Source organism: Maylandia zebra, linkage group LG23, assembly GCF_041146795.1.
Source record: "Maylandia zebra isolate NMK-2024a linkage group LG23, Mzebra_GT3a, whole genome shotgun sequence".
In the NCBI taxonomy this organism is placed as follows: Eukaryota; Metazoa; Chordata; class Actinopteri; order Cichliformes; family Cichlidae; genus Maylandia; species Maylandia zebra.
In genome coordinates, this window is record NC_135188.1 from 16,264,861 (window position 1) to 16,286,524 (window position 21,664).

At 43.6% G+C, this 21,664-nt stretch overlaps 2 protein-coding genes across 4 annotated transcripts in view; one reads left to right on the plus strand and one right to left on the minus strand.

Annotated features, from left to right (window-relative positions):
* tbl1xr1a (TBL1X/Y related 1a) overlaps window positions 1-10,502 on the plus strand; it is a 51,333-nt gene extending 40,831 nt beyond the window's left edge. For both annotated transcript variants that reach the window (XM_076880503.1, XM_004552934.5), the window contains 13 exons: window positions 2,010-2,155; window positions 2,361-2,586; window positions 2,750-2,882; window positions 3,273-3,414; window positions 4,908-4,971; window positions 5,219-5,316; window positions 5,427-5,487; window positions 5,567-5,688; window positions 5,786-5,860; window positions 6,094-6,221; window positions 6,816-6,981; window positions 7,073-7,174; window positions 7,254-10,502. In XM_076880503.1, the coding sequence (XP_076736618.1) occupies window positions 2,010-2,155; window positions 2,361-2,586; window positions 2,750-2,882; window positions 3,273-3,414; window positions 4,908-4,971; window positions 5,219-5,316; window positions 5,427-5,487; window positions 5,567-5,688; window positions 5,786-5,860; window positions 6,094-6,221; window positions 6,816-6,981; window positions 7,073-7,174; window positions 7,254-7,280 (1,490 nt within the window). In that variant the 3' untranslated portion in view covers window positions 7,281-10,502. The remainder of the gene's footprint in view (window positions 1-2,009; window positions 2,156-2,360; window positions 2,587-2,749; window positions 2,883-3,272; window positions 3,415-4,907; window positions 4,972-5,218; window positions 5,317-5,426; window positions 5,488-5,566; window positions 5,689-5,785; window positions 5,861-6,093; window positions 6,222-6,815; window positions 6,982-7,072; window positions 7,175-7,253) is intronic.
* An 18-nt stretch (window positions 10,503-10,520) lies between these two features.
* si:ch211-51h4.2 (uncharacterized) overlaps window positions 10,521-21,664 on the minus strand; it is an 86,564-nt gene continuing 75,420 nt past the window's right edge. For both annotated transcript variants that reach the window (XM_004552935.2, XM_004552936.2), the window contains 5 exons: window positions 20,838-20,952; window positions 20,412-20,514; window positions 17,873-17,942; window positions 17,682-17,785; window positions 10,521-15,007 (listed from right to left, as the gene is read on the minus strand). In XM_004552935.2, the coding sequence (XP_004552992.1) occupies window positions 14,797-15,007; window positions 17,682-17,785; window positions 17,873-17,942; window positions 20,412-20,514; window positions 20,838-20,952 (603 nt within the window). In that variant the 3' untranslated portion in view covers window positions 10,521-14,796. The remainder of the gene's footprint in view (window positions 15,008-17,681; window positions 17,786-17,872; window positions 17,943-20,411; window positions 20,515-20,837; window positions 20,953-21,664) is intronic.

Genomic DNA, 21,664 nt, shown 5'->3' on the forward strand with positions numbered 1-21,664 from the left:
ATGTGCAGCTTTTGTCTGTCAAAAAAGAGACAAAAAATGGTCACCTCACATTCTGCGCCACTACAGTTTGTTTTTACTGCTTATGTGCAGCAAGTCTATAAGATGAGCCCCCAGTTTGGTGTCCCAAACACCAAATACACACTAACTGAATAGTGTCACTTTGCAATTTTTGTTTTTTGTCTAAATGGCAACTAAACCAAACTACATAGCAACATGCTAATGACCTCGTGCTGCAGACGGACCAGATGTGCTGTTGGTTGAAGTTTTATCTGTGTATATCTTCTTCCTGTTCTATGATGGTGTTTGTCACTGTCCATTATTGAGAACAATTTAACCTTCATGCAGTGTCTTCCTTGTGCCAGTGTGTTTATATGGGTCTAACCACAGCACTAGCTAGCCACCAGGTCAACTAGCCCAACTTCGCCCACCGCCCAAACTTTGCTGGTATTTAGTCACTCAGGTACGTAGTACCTGGTACGTAGCTCTAGATGTTAAACGGCTAGCTAACTTACCGCTAACTTCCACCTCTTCTAAATCCTCTTTTTTTGAATGCCTGGACGTTGAACTTTAACACCGGGGAAAACAGGCACTCATCATTCAATTGGTGCGGAAATAATTTGGACTGGTTTTAACCCTTAATGCTGCCTTAGTGTTAATTGGCAATGTGGTAGATAGTAAGATCATTAAGAGCCATTTGCATTTCGTTTTATATAAGTTTGGTCCTGACTTGAAGTAAAGGCAGAAGTTATCTGGAATAACCGTTTTACAGACATCACAGCAGAAATGACAGATTAGTTATGGACCATCATAAGGATGATAATTTAGATGGTTGATCAGATATATTTGAACTGGAGTCGATCTGTTGGAAGGCAACACTTTGAGGATGTAGACAAAGGCAGACTTAAACAAAACTGCTCTGCTGCCGAGTGATGAGGAAAACTTTGGCTGCAAAGAGTGGGACCTGTTGAGATCAGACTCGTTGTGTACACAGATGAGAGTCGTCTCAGCTGTGGATCTACAACTAATGAATCAGAGGTTTTGAGAAATATTATTAAGAGAAGGAGAAGTAATTCGACCAGCTCTAAAATTAAAAGGGTGACCAGCTGTCCAAATGAGGGATGAGCTTAACAATAATCACATGATAACAGAAAAATATCCACAGCTTCTTACATTTAAGCAAATATGGGCGGTGATGAAATTAGTTGGCAAGTATTTCTGGATTTGTGTTCTCAGATTTTGCCTTGGGGGCCAGCGTTGCAGCCAGCAGATATATGGATAACTGATACCCTGAGCCAAAACTTCTTGTTCTGTATTTATAGTCCAACAATGAATGAAGATAAATCATCATTACAAGAGAGCTGATGGTTATGAGATTTAACTTCAGTCAAAGCTTTTGTCCTGTTTCTCCACACACGGGTAGCTAAAATTTACTCAAACATAAATGGTCAATATTAACATTTCTATTACCGTTTATATCTTAATGAGAGGATGTACATCAGAACAGAAAGACGGAGATGTCTGGATTAGATCATTCCATTTGTTTATGGGATACCTTTTAAATGTCACCATGTTTGTACAAAAGCACTTTTATGCCTACATGTCAGTGGCAGCCATAAACAAAGCCTTGTATGTCTGACCAGTTCCCGTGAACGCAGCATCTCAGCAGTAGGTCAGTCCACTATTTAGGTCTAGATGTTACCTGCAGATTGACAGAGGTCAGGGGGTCATGCGGTTGTGACGCAGCAGTTCTTGTTCTCCAACAGCAACGACTTCACAAACATGTTACTAACAAGTCAGAGGTCGAGCATTTTCTTCATTAATACGTCGACTCTGCGGAGGGTCAGTAACTTTCATCACCACAAAAACTTAAGGAAAAAAGGGTTGACTTTTATAAAAAAAAGTGTTAAAAGGCAATTAAGACTGAAAAAACCGCCACAACTTGTAGTTCTTCACTGTGTTGAAATCAAAGGGAGTATTATTTACTAATATTCTTTTCTTCTCCTCTTTAGGGTTCTCCCACTCAGCATTTACCTTTGGCATAGAGAGCCACATTAGCCAGTCCAACATCAATGGTGCTCTGGTTCCCCCTGCTGCCCTGATCAGCATCATCCAGAAGGGCCTGCAGTACGTGGAGGCTGAAGTCAGCATAAATGAGGTGGGACACAAACAAAGACCCTTTAACATCAGATAATAATTCAAGTCTTTCTTAAACGGACTATCAGGATGTCATTCCCATATTAATCTGATATCAAAGGGAATCTGTAAATGTAATATAGACAGAAGCCTGTCAGCTTCTTTCACCAGCTTCTTGTCTTCCTCTGTGTTTCCGCTCCAACCCGATTTCTTCTCTGGCTCCGCAGGACGGCACGCTATTTGACGGCCGGCCCATTGAGTCCCTGTCCCTGATCGATGCGGTGATGCCGGATGTCGTTCAGACGAGGCAGCAGGCTTACCGGGACAAAATGGCCCAGCAGCAGGCTGCAGCTTCAGCGCCGGCGTCGACCACTGGGGGCACTATCGCTGGCAATGCCAAGAACGGAGAGAATACTGCCAATGGGGAGGAGAATGGAGCCCATGCCTTAGCAAGTGAGCGAAATGATTCGTATGATTTTTGGGATTGGGGAATTCTTTTAACAGAGACTTGTATTTATGTTATTAATTAAAATGATGGAATATTATTACATTTTTTATGTATTCACTCATTGAATTTTGTGGTTTTTCATGCCTGATCCATCAACTCGGTGTTCAGATAATCATGCTGACCTGATGGAAGTGGACGGCGATGTAGAGATCCCTCAGAACAAAGCCATGGTCTTGAGGGGCCATGAGTCAGAAGTCTTTATTTGTGCCTGGAACCCAGTCAGCGATCTGCTGGCATCAGGGTGAGCCTTGCTTCCACTTTTGTACAACGTTAATGTTCAAGTCATGAAGCAAACAAGCTGAAAAAAGAGACTAAACATGAATTAATGCTTAGTGCCAGTTTGACCTGAATGTAGTCTTAGGACTTGCCTGGTTGTCTCAGTGCACCATCTGGTGGTACAACTTGGTATTACATGAAAGTGCAGCACAACCCTATTTTAATTTCAGTCAAGATCACATCAACACTTAACGCAGATGTTCTGCCCATACATGAGCAATAAAGTGATGCTTCAGATTTATTACAGAGATCTTTATAGCACATCCTTACATATCATTTGTACAAAGCAATGTTGTAGGTTACTTTTTCAGATGGCAGTCTGATGTGTGTGTGTGTGTGTGTGTGTGTGTCTCAGGTCTGGCGATTCGACGGCTCGTATTTGGAACCTGAGTGAGAACAGTACAAGCAGCTCCACACAGCTGGTCCTGAGGCATTGCATACGAGAGGGAGGACAAGATGTCCCCAGCAACAAAGACGTCACCTCACTAGACTGGAATGTGAGTACACACAGGCACACAAACACACCGAATGTAACACGAATCACCCTGCTCGTGTGGATTAAGTCACAATCTGTAACCTCGAGAAGTTTGTGGGATATTTTCGAATTTCAAAGGGCTGCTTGATGTGTTTTCTAAAAGGATTCTGGTAGTTTGGTGTCATTTTTAAACCCCTTTTTGAAGAATCAGAGACACACTTTTGTTGCTAACGCTTATTGTTGTGAACACCTCAGCACGAGATATGCATCCTAAAACAAAAGCAGGCTAAGCACAGGCTGCACCCCACGCACAGTCCTGTCAGCAGTGCCCTCCAAGAGTGTGGTAGTAATAACGTTTGATGTTAGATAAGATATAAAAAGATATGTGAAAGAAAAAGAATCCACTATCAACTTTAATTTAAGGCTCCTGCTGTGCATTTTGCTACTTTACGAAATAGGCTGATTGTCACCACTGTTGTGTGGCAGTAGATGGATGGTTCATTCACTCATGTTTTTTGAACGTTTCTGCCTATGAGCATTTGCCTCGGGTCGAGCATTTAAGCCTCGCCTACTTATCAGGTAATATGTAATGCAGTCACAATCCCAGCCATTTAATGAGAGCAGTGGGATTAGCCAATCAGCATCATAGATGAAACCTAAGCATCGTCAGCTGCCTGTCAGTGCTATTGTTCAACCAGGACACGCCAGTGCATTTTTATTACGTTGCATCAGTCGACTCTGGCAAAAGCAGCATGTTGCCATGGCAGTGCATTAGCTTCAGGTGGGATATTGTTGTTCTGTAGTGACTGCTCAATTAGAACTTAAAGAAAGGAAGTATCAGTAAAACATGGAGGCCTATGTTGGTGCTTTCGGAACTGCCCCATGTGTCTTTATTTGTGATCGCAGAGGATGGCAGCAGCTGACCGAACTTTACAGAGTAAACTCAGGTTTTTTAATGTGCGCATGTTTCTCCAGTCACTTTGGCCTGGCCTCCATGCTCCAGCAAGACAGCATGCCCACACCCACTCTATCAACCAAAACTTTAAGCAGTCACAAAATCCAGGAAGTCTTACTAGCCAGATCAGTCACCATATTGAGACTGTGGCGAGGGTGTTGAAATCCTCGAGGCCTATTAAAGCATTTCCAAAGAAGGTACTGAACAGTTTTGTTTTTTTAACAGTCTTATAAAATGACAACATTTAGGTAAATATAAAGAGCAAAGTCCTGAATTGTCAGCGTGTGCTGAGTATTTTAACCGTTGGAGTTATCAGACGATGCATTCTTCCTTCAGTCCAGCCTCTGGGACATAAACCAGAGCCAAAGGCAGAGTCGGAAATTTCCTGGAAAGCATCCACGCTGATGGAGAAAACAGACCTCTGTTATAACACCAGCTGACGCTCATTCGATCTGAAATATTTGGACACATACTGTAACTGAAGAACAGGACTTGGGTCAGTAAATGTGTCGAAATCAGGCTCTCATTTATATGGAAACATCTCTCTCTCTCTCTGGCAGAGCGAGGGCACACTGTTAGCGACGGGCTCTTATGACGGCTTTGCCAGAATATGGACAAAAGATGGTGAGATGGCTTTAATTGATGTTACATTCACACTTATTAATGTGGTGTAATTGCTGGAATGCTTTGGGAATTGTGACGTGAATAGTTTGCCACATGCTTTAGTTCATCCTTGAACAATGCTTCCATCTAGAGGCAGGTTTACAGAATGCAGTTATTTTTTTCCCCTGCACTGTATTTCTTTTCAGGCCTTTAAATCCTTTTTTGCATTTAAAGCTGACACGTGTTGTTCTCTTGTTGTGCTCCACAGGTAACCTGGCCAGTACTCTCGGCCAGCACAAAGGTCCCATCTTTGCCCTTAAGTGGAACAAAAAAGGCAATTTTATCCTGAGCGCAGGCGTAGACAAGGTAAACCTGTAAATCAGCTCCAACGAGAAATAACTTTAAGAATAGTTTGTTATTGTCTCACGAGGTAATATTTTACTGCACTCACACTAAGTGTACATGTCTCCTGACAGACAACAATCATATGGGATGCCCATACAGGAGAAGCCAAACAACAGTTTCCTTTCCACTCAGGTAAACAAACGAGACACACAACAAAACTAAAAAAAATTTTTTGTTCCTGTCTAATATTCCTCTCTCCATCCGCCCACAGCTCCGGCACTTGACGTGGACTGGCAGAGTAACAACACGTTCGCCTCCTGTAGTACAGACATGTGCATCCACGTCTGTAAACTGGGGCAGGACCGACCCATTAAAACATTCCAGGGACACACAGTGAGTAGATTTGTGTTCATGTGCATCTTCCCAAAGCAAAACACACCGCTCACATATATAATGCTTTAGCTAACCTTCGTCTCCTCTCTGCTTCCAGAACGAAGTAAATGCAATCAAGTGGGATCCCACAGGAAACCTCCTAGCCTCCTGCTCAGATGATATGACGCTGAAGGTGAGTCGCATCGCTGCAGCTCCTCACTTCCAAATGAAGAACTTGATGATGATGACAAGAGATTAAAACATTTAGGAAACAGCTGAGCTATAAATCAGCATTCAGGCATTACAGTAACTTTCTAACCATTAAGACGTTCTGTAGGCTTCTTGAATGCAATGGTTAAATTTTAATAATTAGTTCAACTAAAATAGAAAGCTTTTAACTTTCTTTGGGATTTTGCTTCTCTTCAGATCTGGAGTATGAAGCAGGACGCCTGTGTCCACGACCTGCAGGCACACAGCAAAGAAATCTACACCATCAAATGGAGTCCCACTGGCCCTGGAACAAACAATCCCAGCGCTAACCTCATGCTAGCCAGGTGTGTGTGTGTGTTAGAAACCCAAGAAGTAATTAAGGACACATCAGGACACTTCAGCTCTGACAAGACTTGATTTTAAACATTGATTTAAATGGAAATGATGGTGTGTTGAACAGCCTGCTATTGCCTGTGGCAGCTGATCCATTGTGTGCACGGCCTTTTTAATACTGTCTGGTTTATCTACATGTCGCTGCTGACTGAGCAACACCTCTGACACTCAGTTTAGAAAGCTAAAAGTATACACATTCAAATTAAAATGGGCTGGTGTTTATATAACGCTTCTCTAGTCTTTACTAGTGCTTTATTCTCTACACTTGAACTGCCTCACATCCGTCATCAGTGTAGAATCATCTGCTGTGCAACTAGCTAATGAGCTAACTAGCTAATAATAAACATATATTTGACTCAGCATTAGCTTGTCCATATGGAACTGTGTTGTTTCCGAGCTAAATCAACTCCAAGTTTTACAAAGCACTTGGGTTTTAAATTAACACAGGAGAGTGAAACGTGTTACAGTTTCTGCCAAAGTGAAAGCCGCAGTTCACATTTTCCCCTCAATGTGAGATATTTATGAACCTGCCCCTCCTTCCACAGCGCATCATTTGATTCCACCGTCCGTCTTTGGGACGTGGATAGAGGCATCTGTATTCACACGCTGACCAAACACCAGGAGCCCGTCTACAGCGTGGCTTTCAGCCCTGATGGTCGCCATCTGGCTAGCGGCTCCTTTGACAAATGCGTGCACATCTGGAATACACAGGTAGGAGGAGGACGGTGTATGTACTGTTCGAAGGTCTGAAATACAACAAGTAGTTAGATTAAAATAATGCTTGTTTGCACTGTGCCTGCAGACGGGAGCTTTAGTCCACAGTTACAGAGGGACAGGGGGAATCTTTGAGGTTTGCTGGAATGCAGCGGGGGATAAAGTGGGAGCCAGCGCATCAGACGGATCTGTAAGTCCACACACGACTGTTTTTTAATGATTTTTTGTGATCGATTCAGTCTAACGGATGGACCTCTGCTCTGTTCCAGGTGTGTGTATTAGACCTTCGGAAATAGTGCTGCCGTTTGTTGGAAGCCATGGACCGACCATGAATGTGTACATAGCCAAATGACTGTCCCTGCCTGCCCTGCCCTGCGTACTGCTCACGCTTACGACTTCGGCCCCGCCCACCGACAAACAGGAAGCAGGGAACAGGAACAGGAAGCAAGCACCCGACACAGCAGGTCCAGACACAGGGGTGAACAGACAGACGGACAGACACAGATGGATAAACGTGCTGATGGAAGCGGCCCTCTCTGTCTGCGCAGACTCTTAAAGAGATGCAGGAGGGACACGGCGAAAAAAGAAAAAAAACAAAACAAAAACAAAAAACAAAAAAAACAAAAAACAAAACTGATAGACAAAAAAAAAAAAAAAAAGAAGTTACAGATCCGTATATGTACCAAAATTTGGAAGCTGTTTTGCTTTTTTCGATCTTTAAACCATGCTCATCGTCATCAAAATGAAAAGTATGAAAAAAGTGTTGATCTTTGTTACTAGTCGGATCTCATCGTGCGGACATATCTCCACCACAAAAATAGGATGGCACTTAGTTTTTTTTAAATTTCAGAACTCTCGTTTCAATGTTTTTATATTTTTTATCTTCGGGGGGAAGGGGCGGGGCGGGAGGGGGGCTTGGTGAGGATTTACAGGTTTAGGAGGACGACAGACACACAAAACAGACACACTCGAACACACAAACACGCACACCCAACCGTTACGAAGAGCAGCGTCCTCGCCACGATTTCCAAACAGTGCAGCAAAGCGAAGGCTTTTTCTTCTTCATGTGTTTCAGCGATTTCCACTTGCAGCTGGGAGTAGGCCTCATGGTTAAATGCAGTTCTTAATACATAGACACACTCTAGTTCCCCGTCTGTGCCTCCATGCAGGCACATGGCATTGATAACACGCTTTAAAACGGGTCAGGATTCTTTTACCCCGCTGATCAAAACTTTCTGTTGCCTTCAGTTTTTTGAAACTTAACAGCAACAGGAATTTCCAACTCAAACACACAGTTATCGAGGTGTCATTTGGCAATTTTAAGACTGCAAACATCTCTAACTGGATTCAACTTCAGCTGTCTGAGACTGAAAGAGTGAGAAAATTCAGCATCACGTTTCAGTGTCTGTGCTGCCGGAGGCAAGAAAAAAACCTGCAGAGGGCCGAGCCAAAGAAACCAGAGTAAAGTGTTACACAGTTAAACGTGGAAGATGATCCCAGAATGGAAAAGTTTCCATTTTCATTAGCTTGAAGAATTAAAGTTAGATTGTGTGCAAGTTTAGCTGTGCAGCTACTTGTTTCAGCTAGTTTTATTCTGGTACCAGTGACGCTGATGTAAACAGGCCGTTTTCAAACACCGATCAGTCTGACTGTTAACAGGAAGTGTGCGCATACCACGGGCCCTTTTCACATTAAATTTAAATGAGACTTTTGAAAATCCGCAGGTGACCAGTGCTGTTGCCGGCATTTGTGCACCGTGTGTATAATTCCACTGTTAGGTGGACTACGTGAAGTAGAAATTTCAGGATAAGAAACTGGCAGAAAGTCTGTGGTAGGGAGTAGCTTTGGATACCGCCTCGATCTGATCATGCTACCTGGTGAGCGAGGTCAGTTGTGGCTTTCCAAGCTTGGTTCTGAAAACAGTAATTATTTGGCTTTGCTGTCTTGGTTGAATTCAAACAGTAACTTCATAAAAGTCCCTAAAATATTTTTATAATTGAAACTTTAGGGTTTTTTTAAACAGTTTTTTAAATATGGTCACTCAGATTTCCCCGGCAGGCAGCGGAGGGCCGCTCAGAGCGACCCTTTACAAGAAGAAGACCAGGGACGAGCTGTCTGCGCGGATCAGAACGCACTCGAGTGCGTTAGGAACTTATTAGAGGCACCAAAGGACAAACAAACCAGACACAAACAAATGGCTAAAAGTCACAGCGTGACCGTTTTGGTGAATTAAAAGTAAAACATGACGCTGCATCTTTAGTGTATTTTTTGCTCATCTGCCCTCTCATCGTCATTCTTGGTTTTATGCACCAAAAATTCAGCTTAAATTTTATTCCGAAGGTCCCTGCTGACGAGACGTTTTATACTCTTTTAAAGACAAATTTAAAGTTTTTGTAATTTCTTTGTAGAGCTGAAGAAAAAAAATGTGAATTGATTTATTGGCAGTGTTAATTTCCATGTTGAATAAATTTTAAAGATTTTTTTTTTGTTACTCTGATGCAAACAGTAAAGGTTGACCCTGTAATGTAAAAGCTTTCTGAGCTGAGCTGTCATTCTGAAGGCACCTTGCCTGGGGAGCGTTTTCCCAGGAGCAAATCACCACTAAATTTGTTTTAATAAAAAAAAAGTTATTTTATTTTGCTTGAATCCATTCGGGAAGCTTTGTCCCTGAATCGCTGTCTCCTGAAAGTCCACTAAACACGAGATTGTAATTCTTAAATTGAGCCAGATAAAGTTGGGAGTCACACAGATGTTTCTTTGAGAGAGTCGCTCCAGGCGCAGGTCAGCGGTCGAGTATGGAGTTATATTTGTGTGTGCGTGTTATTGCACACGTGAAATCGTGCCGCTTCACATCACTGACGAATGAGCCACGAGAGAAACGCACGATCAGCTCTCAACTCTGTTGCATAGAAGCTCCCAGATTTTAAATTGAAACCAACATGGCTGCTCTGTTGGGCACCTGCTGTGCGTCTGGGTAACAGTTGGAAAACACCTATAAAAGCTGAGACAACTATAACTCAATACTCGAGTTAAACCTCCGAATCAAAGAACTCATTCGAGGTAAAATCCACCAAAATCCTAATTGGCCAAAAAAAGTGCATCCATGAATGCAACTTCAGAGGTTTAATTAAACCCAAACCTGCCTCGAGGAGAAGTTCTGCCTCTGAGAAAAGTTTGTACAATTGCAAATTAACTCATTTCTTCTTCTCTACAATAAATTTCTACTTCTGGGCTGACGGTTTTCATGCATTAGTGTTAAAAGTCTGATATTTTGTACCTGTTCCTTTTGTTTTTAACTTTCCTGTACTCAAAGCATCCAAGTACTGAAATTCCTCCCAACATGTCACACGGGCAGGGTCCCCCTGATTTGGTCTGTGCCACAGAGTCAGCCCGGCAGCGCCTGCGATGGGCTCCCCGAGCATCTTTGTTTTTCTCTGCAGCTCGCATCACTTTCATGTGTCATCATTTAAGTCCGATCAGTGAAACTTAAGTGCAGAATAAAATATATTTTGATAAGAGCTTTGAGTTTTTATTTGTGTGTCTGTAGAGTGTCGGTGCTGAAATAGCGCCAAAGAATACGACTGAATGGCAATCATGAATACATGTTTTTTTTAATATATGTCAAACAAAAATAGCCGACTTTAATAAAACAGTAAATCTTTGATTTCAAACGTCCTCAGGCTGGTGCTTCTGCAGAAAGCAATCAAACCGAAGCGGCATGCTGCATTCCCTGACCCATCGAAATTAAATGAAAGCGAAGCGGTGAAATGCTCACAAGCCTGTACTATGAAGCTAGACCCTGGCTTTTCACTGCCACTGTCTTACCAGGACACATCTGCATATTAACTTGTGCTGCAGGCTTACCCTGCTCCGCGGCAGGTAAGATATCAACATGCACAAAATCACCGTCTACTGACCAATCGGTTCTCAGGAAAACAGCATCATCATTCCTGAAGATTCCTCAGAAACTCGCTGTTCCAGTTTTGTGAGGTTTCAGAGATAGGTTTGTCTTTCTCTGATGAGCATCGGTTAGAAATAGACTCAAAAGCAACTTTTTTTCTTTGCTCGCTGTTAACTAAAAGCGTAGGTTGAAGCTGAAAGAGTAGCTAAACCTTTCTTACATCAGACAACAGCCTGTTAATTTAAATAGCTGTAATGATGGGGTAGGAGAACTCAGAAATCAACAAGACGTGGATGTGCTGGACTTTGTAGGTTTACAGGTCCCAGGAAACACGTCAAGCAACACAAAGCAAGTTCAACCTACCCCAGATATATCTTTTCCTTATGTAACAAGGATGGGAGTCATCCCAGAGTTTGGCATCATGTGACCAGACAAGTCAGCAGAGGCATTGATTGTAAAAATTAAATAATAAACTTGATTATTAGAGAAATTAAACAAGATTAAACTCACACTGTGGCCTAAACACAGCAGCTGCGTGGTAGGATAAGCCCCACATGAAAGTGTGTGGGCTTTCAAAGCTTTGCATGGTCAGTAAAACCGGAAAAGTTGGCAAAAAACAGCAGCTCATGCCAGTAAGGAGGCTGACTTACAAATTTTATACAAGGTCAACAAGTAAAAGGCTTAAGTGCCCTGTCTGAGGATTATATCAGTATTTTAAGGCTTATGGAAAAATAGAGTGGCTTAAAAGTTGTTTGCAACCAGCACTTAAAAAAGCAGGTCAGGAGGTTGCTTCTAATACTCTCCATTTCTTATTGATGGTGTCACAGAGAGAAAGACTTCACATAGTCTCTTAAAACTAAAGATACAGTTATTTTGTGCCTACTGAGGTCTGAGGGATCTTCTGGGGGTGGTGATTTTTTTGCACTGCATGAGTTGATTTCTTATCTCCAACTTAACCTGCTGTGGCCTTAAACATCAGGCTAATCCTGAATCCCCAAATGCTTTATAGTACATGCCCTAGACATGAGTAATCAGTCAACTGGTTATAATAAAATACACATTTTTGTCAGGTTTAGCTTGTGTATTGGGAGGCTAAATGGAGCTCATGCCTGAACCAAAAGTTCTTGCATTTGTGAACATGCAAAGAGACCACTGGGAGCCTCTCTAGTCTAACTTTTCATTGTGCGTACTAATGCTGTGTGGAGTGCAGTGACACGCTGCCTTTAAGTCCTCTGTGTGTGTGTGTGTGTGTGTGCCTGTACTAGTTTACATATCTTTGTGGAGACCAAAAATTGGAAGTTTACTATACATGTGAGGACCAACAGCCCTTATGGGAACAAAATCCACGTTCCCACGAGTTTGAAGGTATTTTTGTGATTCAAAATGTGGTTTTTAGTTTCAGGGTTACAGAAAGCATTATATCAATTAGTTGTCCCCACATTGATATGAAAACATGATTGTGTGTGCGTGTGCCTGTGTGTGCACTGCAATATTATTAGTATGAAAATAATGTAGACTGCAGCAAAGGCTGAAAAACCCTGAAGAAGAGATCTGCCTATGTCGTAACTATATAACTTACTCGACTATTATACATTACTGTTTAAATAAATGCCATTTTTATACTCTGCATAAGGCGTTAAGGAGTAAATCTATAACAAAGTAATAAATAGTACTGTGCAGAAGTTTCTGATGTTTAGTCCCATTTATCAGACAGCATATACAGCAAAGCAGCCCAGATTCATCATACAGCATGAAGATGTCTCGCAACAGCCAGTCATGAAAAACTAACTTCAGCCACAACAAGAACAAGAAGTCCTGTAACAGATGGTGTAACACCCACAGAACTCTGATCTCTACATCATGGAGTGAGTCTGGGATTACATGAAGAGACAGAAGACACAGGCAGAGGAAATCCACATGAGAACTGTTGGGATTCCTGGAACAACCTGCCTTCCAAATGACTTAAAAGAACTTTGTGCAAGTGTACCGACATGAACTGGTGCTGATTTAAAAGGCAAAGCACTGATTTGATTTAGGTTTCGCCCTACTTCACAATCTGTAAAACGTTAACAGCTGATAACTGCAAACTATCCTCACTTTACTTGCTTGAAACGTTTGCACAGCACTAAGAATTTCAAAGTGTATTTACCGTCAGACTGGATGCAAAAAACTAAGCACGCTGAAATGTTTCATCTCAGTAGGATTTAATCTGTCTCTCGCTTTTTGAACATTAATCTGATTTCCAATCTAAATATTACCCAGTTAGTCTGTGCTCTACCCATCACACAGACTGGCTGCAGCCTGGTTAAAAGGCTGTATAAAACACTCAAAATGAGAGTTAAGAGAAATCGACTCAATACGAACTAAGCACACCCAGAAAAATGGCACTATTGTACAGTAGAGACCAAAATTAGAGAATAAAGTCAAGGCTGTAACAATTCAAATTTAAAGTTACCCTAACACTAATAAAAATATGTCATTGAGGCATAGTGTCGAATTTGAAAACGCTGAAAATACTGTACAACAAAACTGCAAAAAAAAACTTTCATGAGAATTTCTGAAGGAACCGTGATCAAAACTAGAGAACGCTTTGGGATCTGACAGACCCCCATAAAAATAGAGAACAATCATTTTGAAAGATGGGGAGCTGCTGGTTGTTGATGGCTGTGGTTCAAGTGGAGGCTGAATGTATTAGTGCTCTTTGGACAACCGGCTCCTCTGACTGCTAGAATATTCAAACAGTTTACCTCTAAAATGCTGGCCGTCTATACAAGCCGAAGGAGAAGAGGAGAAAAGTCTTAGTACAGATTTGATTCAACACTGATGCCGATTCTCGGCTGAAAAGGTGTAAGGTCCTTTCTCGGTATACAGAAATCAGACTGAAAGCCCGCAGGGACCAAACCAATCATGAAACAGGAGAAATCAAAAGCGTATACTGAAATCTGCAGAGGAACAGATCACGTGGACACAGAGGAACTGGTATAATAATAAGTTCACACAGCAAGCATCATGTTCTGCACTAAAACTGGAAAACAAATGCACCCACACCAGTGTGAAGAAGCCAGTTAAGTTTGGAGGAGGGAGGTTAATGGTTTGGTGGATGTTTTCTGCTGCAAAGTTTGAGCCTCTTACACATCCCCTCAGCAAGGTGAATGCTAATGTCCCGATGAAGCTCCTTCAACACAGATTATTCCCTCCCTGACATCAGCGTCTAATCAGCCAACAATATTTATGCAAGACAATGCTCCGTAATCACTCTGCAGAACCGGGAAAGCACTTCCTTGCAGCTGTTAAGCCTGAAATAATGAAATGGCAAACCCTGAATCCTGAACTAAACCCAATCGAGAATCTCCGGTTGACTGCTGAGGACAATGCTATGGCTAAGAAATCCACTACGGTTAGCAGACTGAGGACGAGATGAAGAAACAGCGGGACGAAATCAAACGGAGCAGTCGTGGAATTGGTAACATCCACGCTGCAGATCTGCCAGCCGCTCCAATTAAGACGGCTTCTGCAGTTCTTGATCATCAGGAATGTAATTTTTAGATGTCTATTATTTTATAGCAACAAAAACTTTTATCTAACTTTGATCACTTTAGTTACACACTGGGTCCACACTTCCTTATTTCCTTCCTAGATGAGTCCTAAATCTACAGCTAATATGCCATGAAGGCCACTGAAAGGAAAAAAAACAGTCTGAAATTTTGATCTCTACTGTGTCGCCAACTTGAGCAAGGACGGCCACCGTGAGATAACAAAAGAGAGCCCTCTTCAGCTGACTGTTAGATTGTTACGTACACGGTTTTTGGGAAAGTGCAGTGCACAAATAAAAACAAACAAACAAAGGTGCGAAGCTTGTCATTTTGGCAATTTTAACTCCTACCAGTTTGTGCCTTAACTAGCTGCTTAGATCAGAGGAGGGTGGAGAGATTGGCTGCTGCTAAACTCCCCGTCAGATTGTAAATGTGTGGCTCCTGATCGTGGTTGTAGAAATGCAGATAATGCGCCAGATCCGCCAGGGTCTGCAGGACGTCGTAGGTTACTGCAAACAGGAAGTAGGTGGGCAGCAGCCAGCTGAGGCTGAACACGCAGTCGCCCAGTGGCAGAGGGATGGCAAGCTGTCTGGAAAGACAAGCAGAGAGAGCGAGGGAGAATTTATTATTCTCATTATCACGGTCGAACCGTTTCAGGAACGAAGAGCTGAAACAAGCTCCAACAGAAAGGGTGGAGCATGTATGCCAGTTAAACTGTGTGCTATGCCGCCAAAAATCCAACTCGAATCTGTTTCTGGAAACAAAATAAAGCCTTAAAGTTGTTTTTTTTTTTTTTTTTTTTTTTTTTTCTAAATGACATCAGAAACAGCAGTATGCGACATTACGTGATGGCAGAGCTTCAGTTCATCCTTTGTCATTTTTTTTTTTTTTTTTTTTTTTTTAATAAATAGGACAGGGGGAATGAATGAGAGAGAGAGGGGGAGAGAAAGAAAGAAAACCAAAGGGGAGAAGAGACGGTGAGAAGGGGGGGGAAGAGAGACAAAAAAAAAAAAAAAAAAAACTCCTGGGTCACCTGTATGGAGAAAAAAACAAACAAACAAACAAACAAAAACAAACAGAGGAGACAGCAAACAACAAAGAGCAACATAATAATAGAAAAACAAAGCACCATCACAATAAACTAGCTAGTCATAGATATCAGTATTTACTAAGTAATAAACGATATTGTGCAGCACGCAAGATAGACAGCGCACAGTGTGCTTTGAGGCAGCAGCCAAGAAGGCTTTAGTCCGCGTCTGTGAATACCCATGTGTGCATACCTGTGTGGATCAGCATGCTTGCATTCCAAAGGTTTCTCCATGTAATGATCTGCTAGGGAGTGTGGGGGGGCCACAGCCCCGTCCTCCAGGGTGTGAAGCGGGTATGGAGGAGATCAAAACTCCAGACATCCAGAGGCCCCCAGAACACAAGAGACCATGGAAGACCAACAGAGGGGCAGCCGCGCCACTGTTCCAGTAAGAGCTGAGGAGAGTCCCAGATGAGGGCTCGCCCAGCAGCCGCGGAGCAGAAGCCAGGGGGGGTTGCAGTGACGCGCCCGTGAGCTCCGCCGGCCCCCAGCTGCGCCTGAGTGACCGAGCCCTAGGCCGAGAGGCCGGGGGCACCCCACCTCCAAAGGGGCCCGAGCGAGCCCCAGGCCCCAGGCCCCGACAAGCGGCCGCCAAGGAGTGAGCCGGTGTGTACCCGGACGCCCACCCCCAGACACAAAGAACCACCAACACACCGACACCTGAGGGAGTCCGTCACCGGCAGGGGAAGTGGTGGTGGGTGGAGATAGGCCTCCAAACCTTGGAGGGCCTGAGGTGTCCCCAGAGAGGTGGCGTCTGATACCCAACCTGACATATAGACACAGACATACAGGCACACACAGACACAAACATCCATTCCCACCCTCATGCTCTCATATGCACTCACTCCACACTCAACCAACGTGGAGACAGACATAAAGAGACGCTGTACACACAATCACACTCCCCAAGTGTACTCTACAAACCGGGTCTACGTACCCTTGCCCCTGGAGGGGGGAATTGCACCCAGACCCAGGTGGTGTTACCCTTTTCCCTGCGGTGGGGAGAGGCAGACCACCCCGACTCCGCAGCAGCAGGGAGGCCCCACACCCCAGACCGCAGTCGGACGGCCAACTCCTCCTACTAGCCCTCCCGCTCCAGCAGGCCGCAGAGAATGGGGGTGGGAGAAGACTCCAAACCTCCCTCCACCCGCTCATTGTAGTGTTGATGCATATGTGTTCTAAGGTGCAATTAAAACCCAGGAGGGCATGGAGCTACCTGCCAAGGAGCAGCAGGTAAGCGCATAGTCCCTCCTGCTAACCCTCAATGACTAAGTGTATTTAAAATTGAGAGGTGGGCAACGACGTCAGGGGTGAGGTATACACCCTGATGGTGATTTGGACTCCGTGATTGTGCCCACCCCCAAGATCCTATATGTATGTGTAATGAGAGTGTGAATAATGTGAATGTCTAAGTTGTGGGATAAAATTGAGGCAGAGGCAGCCAGAAGGGGACGGGGGGGGGGGGGGGGGTAGCCTCCTCTGCACCCTGGTGACATACCCCCACTCCAAGGCCCTGCATGTGTGGGTGGTTGTGGAGGAGCGGGAAGAGGGAGACAGCTGGAGATGGGGAGGGAAGGAAGGGAGGGGCAGGTAACCCCTCCCTGGGGCCAGCTCCCCCGCTGACCCCAGTAGGCACTCCCACCCTCCGCGACCCGCCAGGGAAGGGGGGCCCAGGCCCATCAGACCGGGGCCCAGTGCAGTAGCGCCCCCCGGCTCCACAGAGCCCTGGATAGTCCACCCAACCCCACCACAGAGAAAACTGCACCCACCCCACCAACCACACATCTTCCAGACTACATAAGACGGTAAACGCCCAGGCTGAGATCTTCCTCCACCTCTCCTGTATCTCCCCCTCCTGCAGAGAGTTCCTGAGAGAAGAAAGCTCCTGCAAGATGTGACCATCTCCCCCACCAGTTGAAGAGCCCCCCAGGCGGCTCGATGCACCGGCGGCACCCTGCTCCAGGGCCGGGCCCCCATGCACCCACCCGCCCACAACCCCGGCAACACACCAACCAGGACCCGAGGCCCGGCCCGGGCCCCAGCCCAGAGACGGAGCGCCCCCAGAACCTCACGCCCATCCCGGACCCACCCAGGGGCAGCCAGGTTGCCAGGTCAGTTGTCAGTTGTTAAAGTTGTTTTTTAAGTTAATCCAATCCTGAACATCACAGGTACTCACTGGAATCTGTCCTCTCTGCATTCTCTCAGCATGATGAAGACAAACAGTCCCACTTCAGTGTTGAGGGAGAACGACACAACTTTGTCCAACATGACAACAAAACCCTGAAGCAGATGGAAAACACGGATGACTGGCAGAATTCCAGACAGCAGTCATTACTCCGTGTGTGTGTGTGTGTGTGTGTTATTTACCCTGGGATCACACACCGACACAATAAAGATGACAACGAACCCGAGCAGTGACATGAATCCTTTGGCCACGCTGGAAGGAAGAGGAAAAAAAAGGAGAAGCATGAAATTAACTTAATCAGTCGTCGTCTGAAGAGCGTTTCAGATGAATTATACGTCATGTCACAGATCGTCCTCTTCTTCATTTATGTGGAGGGGGAGAGAAAACACGCTGCAGATTAAATTATAAAGGAGAGAGGCAGAGACAGAGAGAACCTGAGTAAACAGCCTGTGAAATCGGTTCGAGTGGCTTTTTGGTGCAAATATGGTGCAAGAGGAGTGAAACTTCGAAGTCTTGTGCCCAAAGTGAATCTCCTCAATAGGCCGATGCAGTTTTTATGTTTGCTTTATACTAAAATCACGACAAGACAAATAAGTAATAACCTGCGGACGCGCCGCATGATTTCTGCAGTGACTCCTGGTAGTTCGAGTACTTTTTAACTGGATGTTTTAGACGTTTGCGAGAGTCTCCCCTGTAAATCCTGCAGTTATTTCAGGCTTTGAAGCTACAGGTCTGGGACCTGCTATTTCTCAGAGAGCAACTCAGTTTAAGGTTTGCTGTTAATTTTGATCTCCAGTGTTTGACGCTGCTATGCTGAATCAAAGGAATCATCATATACATCTTATAAGGATGTTAAACTGATGGCATGATAGGATGTCTGCAAATCTTAGCACCCTAAAGCAGAGATATTAAAGTCATTTTACATCATGGGCCACATACAGTCCAGATGAGAGAAAGTCCTTTCTTTCTCCAGCCTGCTGAATTATCCCCATAAGAGAGAAAACAAGTACTATTTCAAAATCATGTCTCAGTGTCCTTATATAGAAATCTGTCAGCACGACTCTGTAATAAACTGTAAGTAATAAATGTGTAAAATTACAGAAAAAGTAGCTCATTGCCCAGACTGTCCTCTAACAAAGAAACAAAGCTTTTGCTTCCTTTGTTCCCTTTTTCTTTCTTTTTTTAAGCTGTGTGGACCAACTGTTAAAAAAAACAAATCAATCGAAATTTCGAGTGTAGATAGTGAAAAATCGGAAACTTTTCTGCAGTTATTACTTCTTTGGTGTAGTATGAATGAATATGGTGGATTTCAAGCTTGCTTGCTCTTGAATCTCTTGACAAAGAAGGAGTGAGGGGCCACAAGACAAAAACAACTGAAAGTTAGATTGTCTTCTCTTTGCTCTGGTGTAAAAGAGAGGACACCAGCTGGAAGCCTTGTGGAGAGGAGCAGTGACCTGGGTGCCACTGCTCATCCACCAGCTGGAGAGTGTTGTGGATAAGGATCACACTCACTGCTGCGCTCAGCTTTGCTTCGCAGAGTTTCTAACTGAGTGAAGAGACCCAGAAGCATCTGCCAGACCCAGCTCAATCGTCTAAACGCAAAGAAATTAATTACGTCCTTCAGCGTAGGACCCACTGGACCATCCTTTATAAAAGTACAGAAGTGACACATACAGATGATGTAAATTACTGTCATGTTTCCATCAGATGTAGATACGTTGAGAACCTTCAATAAAAGGGACAAAAATGAATTCTAAGCTAAAATCTCTTTGATACGAAGAGGCCTGGATTAAAAATGTGCTCCATAATTAACTAGCTTCATTTAAACGATCAAAGAGAATTTGAGCTTTAGCATGCCATCATTTTGAGCGCTGTTGTGTTGTAGCCTTGGAGATTATTAATAACTGTATTTCAGTAACAAATGTTGAAAGCCTTAATGAAGCCAGCAGACACGCTGGATCATGGATCATCTGGATCATTCATCACAGTGAATGGACAGGACGAGCAGGTCATCTCAACGTGACGAGCATTTTATTTTATTTAACAGCCTCAAAATTAGTTTTTCTATTACGTTCCAACTGATGATGTGATAATCACCTGGATGTCTGCATGAAAGGTTCTGTGGAGCCCGGTTGTAATATGACATCTCTTTGTGTAATTATTTCTATTAAAGAAAAATATTACATTTATCATATAATTCCAAGAATAAGCCATTTTCAACCGTGCTCTGCAGCCCTGAACTATGAATTCTGTGCACATCACCCAGAGGTCGTCCACATAAAAGCACAAACGTCTGATGTAATCAGCGGCGAATCTTGAACCACCCAGTTCCCAGTAGGCGGTGACTGTGCTGATGTGAGAATTGAGCAGCTTGCACTGCCAGCAAGAGGGAATCACATATTCTGCTTCCTCTGTGGTCTTCCCAGGCAGCACCCTCTCCTTAATCACATGGAGTATTTCCAGTAATATGCAAACCACTTCCTGCAAGGGGGCATGCATTAGAGAGCACAACCGTGGAAAACATCCCCACGTGATTCGCCAGAAAATGTCTAAAGTTTTTGTATGAAAAAGCAACTTCAACCAACTTTAACTTGTTTTTAAAGCAAAACTATAATTATAATTACATAACTGATTAAACTATTAACTTTTACATGTGAACAGCTGATGCTGATGATGCTCTCTGGCACATGAAAACTAAACGCTTTTACTCCCCATCATCACCTTCTTGCTGAGCAGATGTGCTGTTTATTTGGCAACTTTGGCTCCCAGGCTTTAGTCAGCCACTCCAGCTTGCTGCTCCACAGTGAGCTCACCAGACCATCGACTGAAAGAAACAGTCAAAACATAACATTACACAGCGTATTCCTTCAGTATAAATCACGACATAAACAAGAGAAACATCAACAATTGTGGCAGTACCACAGAGATGAACCACTAGTAAATAGCATACCCACAGCTTTCTGTTTTTCTCCTATAATATTAAATACAAAAGCAACAGCAACATCCAGAGCTGAAAGATGACGCTAATATCGAAGTTCCAAAAGATGCAGTTTTCTGAAACTGAAACCAACTTTCTTAAACCAATAGTGATGTCACAGGGTCTACCTTCGTCTTTCATGAGCAGTTTATGGGAATTAGTCAACTTACTGGTGTGCTTCATAGCAGATCCCATAACCAGGAAGGACACAGTGACGCTGATGGCTATAAACACCTGGATCAGCTCAGCCACCCATGAATAAGCCCTGTAACGTTCATTAATGATCTACAGGGAATGTCATGGGGGGTGATGGATGGCGGTGGGTGTGGAAAATGAGGACACAAGAAGAAGCTTAATACACCAAGCTGACCTAAGGTGACACCTACATGACGGTTAATTTCTTACGTTTATTGCCGGTGTTATTGCAACGTTTATAGGATTATGAATTTCACCTGAATAAAGTTCAGAACTTTTATGCAATCGCTGCATTTACAAGAATGTTTTAACGTTTTTTGTTGTTTTTTTTTTTTTAAAAAGAAAGAAAGAAATTAATTTCCTGTTGCAGATACAGGTGATCAAACATAATGCAAAAGGCTAAATGAGAACGGCATCCCTCTGTAACATGTTGTATACTGAGCTCTGGTTCAGTAGCGCTGCGTCTGCTCGCCTTTATCGGCCCATCACAGCAAATGCAGCCAACAAACCAGAGGCCTCGCAATTCTTCAGAGATGGCCTGCACATCAAAGCTTTCTAGCAGGATGTCGCAGATAGCATCCCCACTACGTGGCTGAAATTAAAGTCGAAACAAGCTAGAGAGCTCACGTTCAGAGGGAATGTTGATGCTGGAGATCATGTTTTTGACCGCAGTAATGTTTCAGGGATTTTTAGGATGTTTTGTGAGGGCCTTGCAAAATATGAGGACCTGCTCCTCTGAAACCTTTTCACGTTTCTTTCATTTATAAAGGTATAGGTCTTCACATTGGAAAAGCTTATTGGT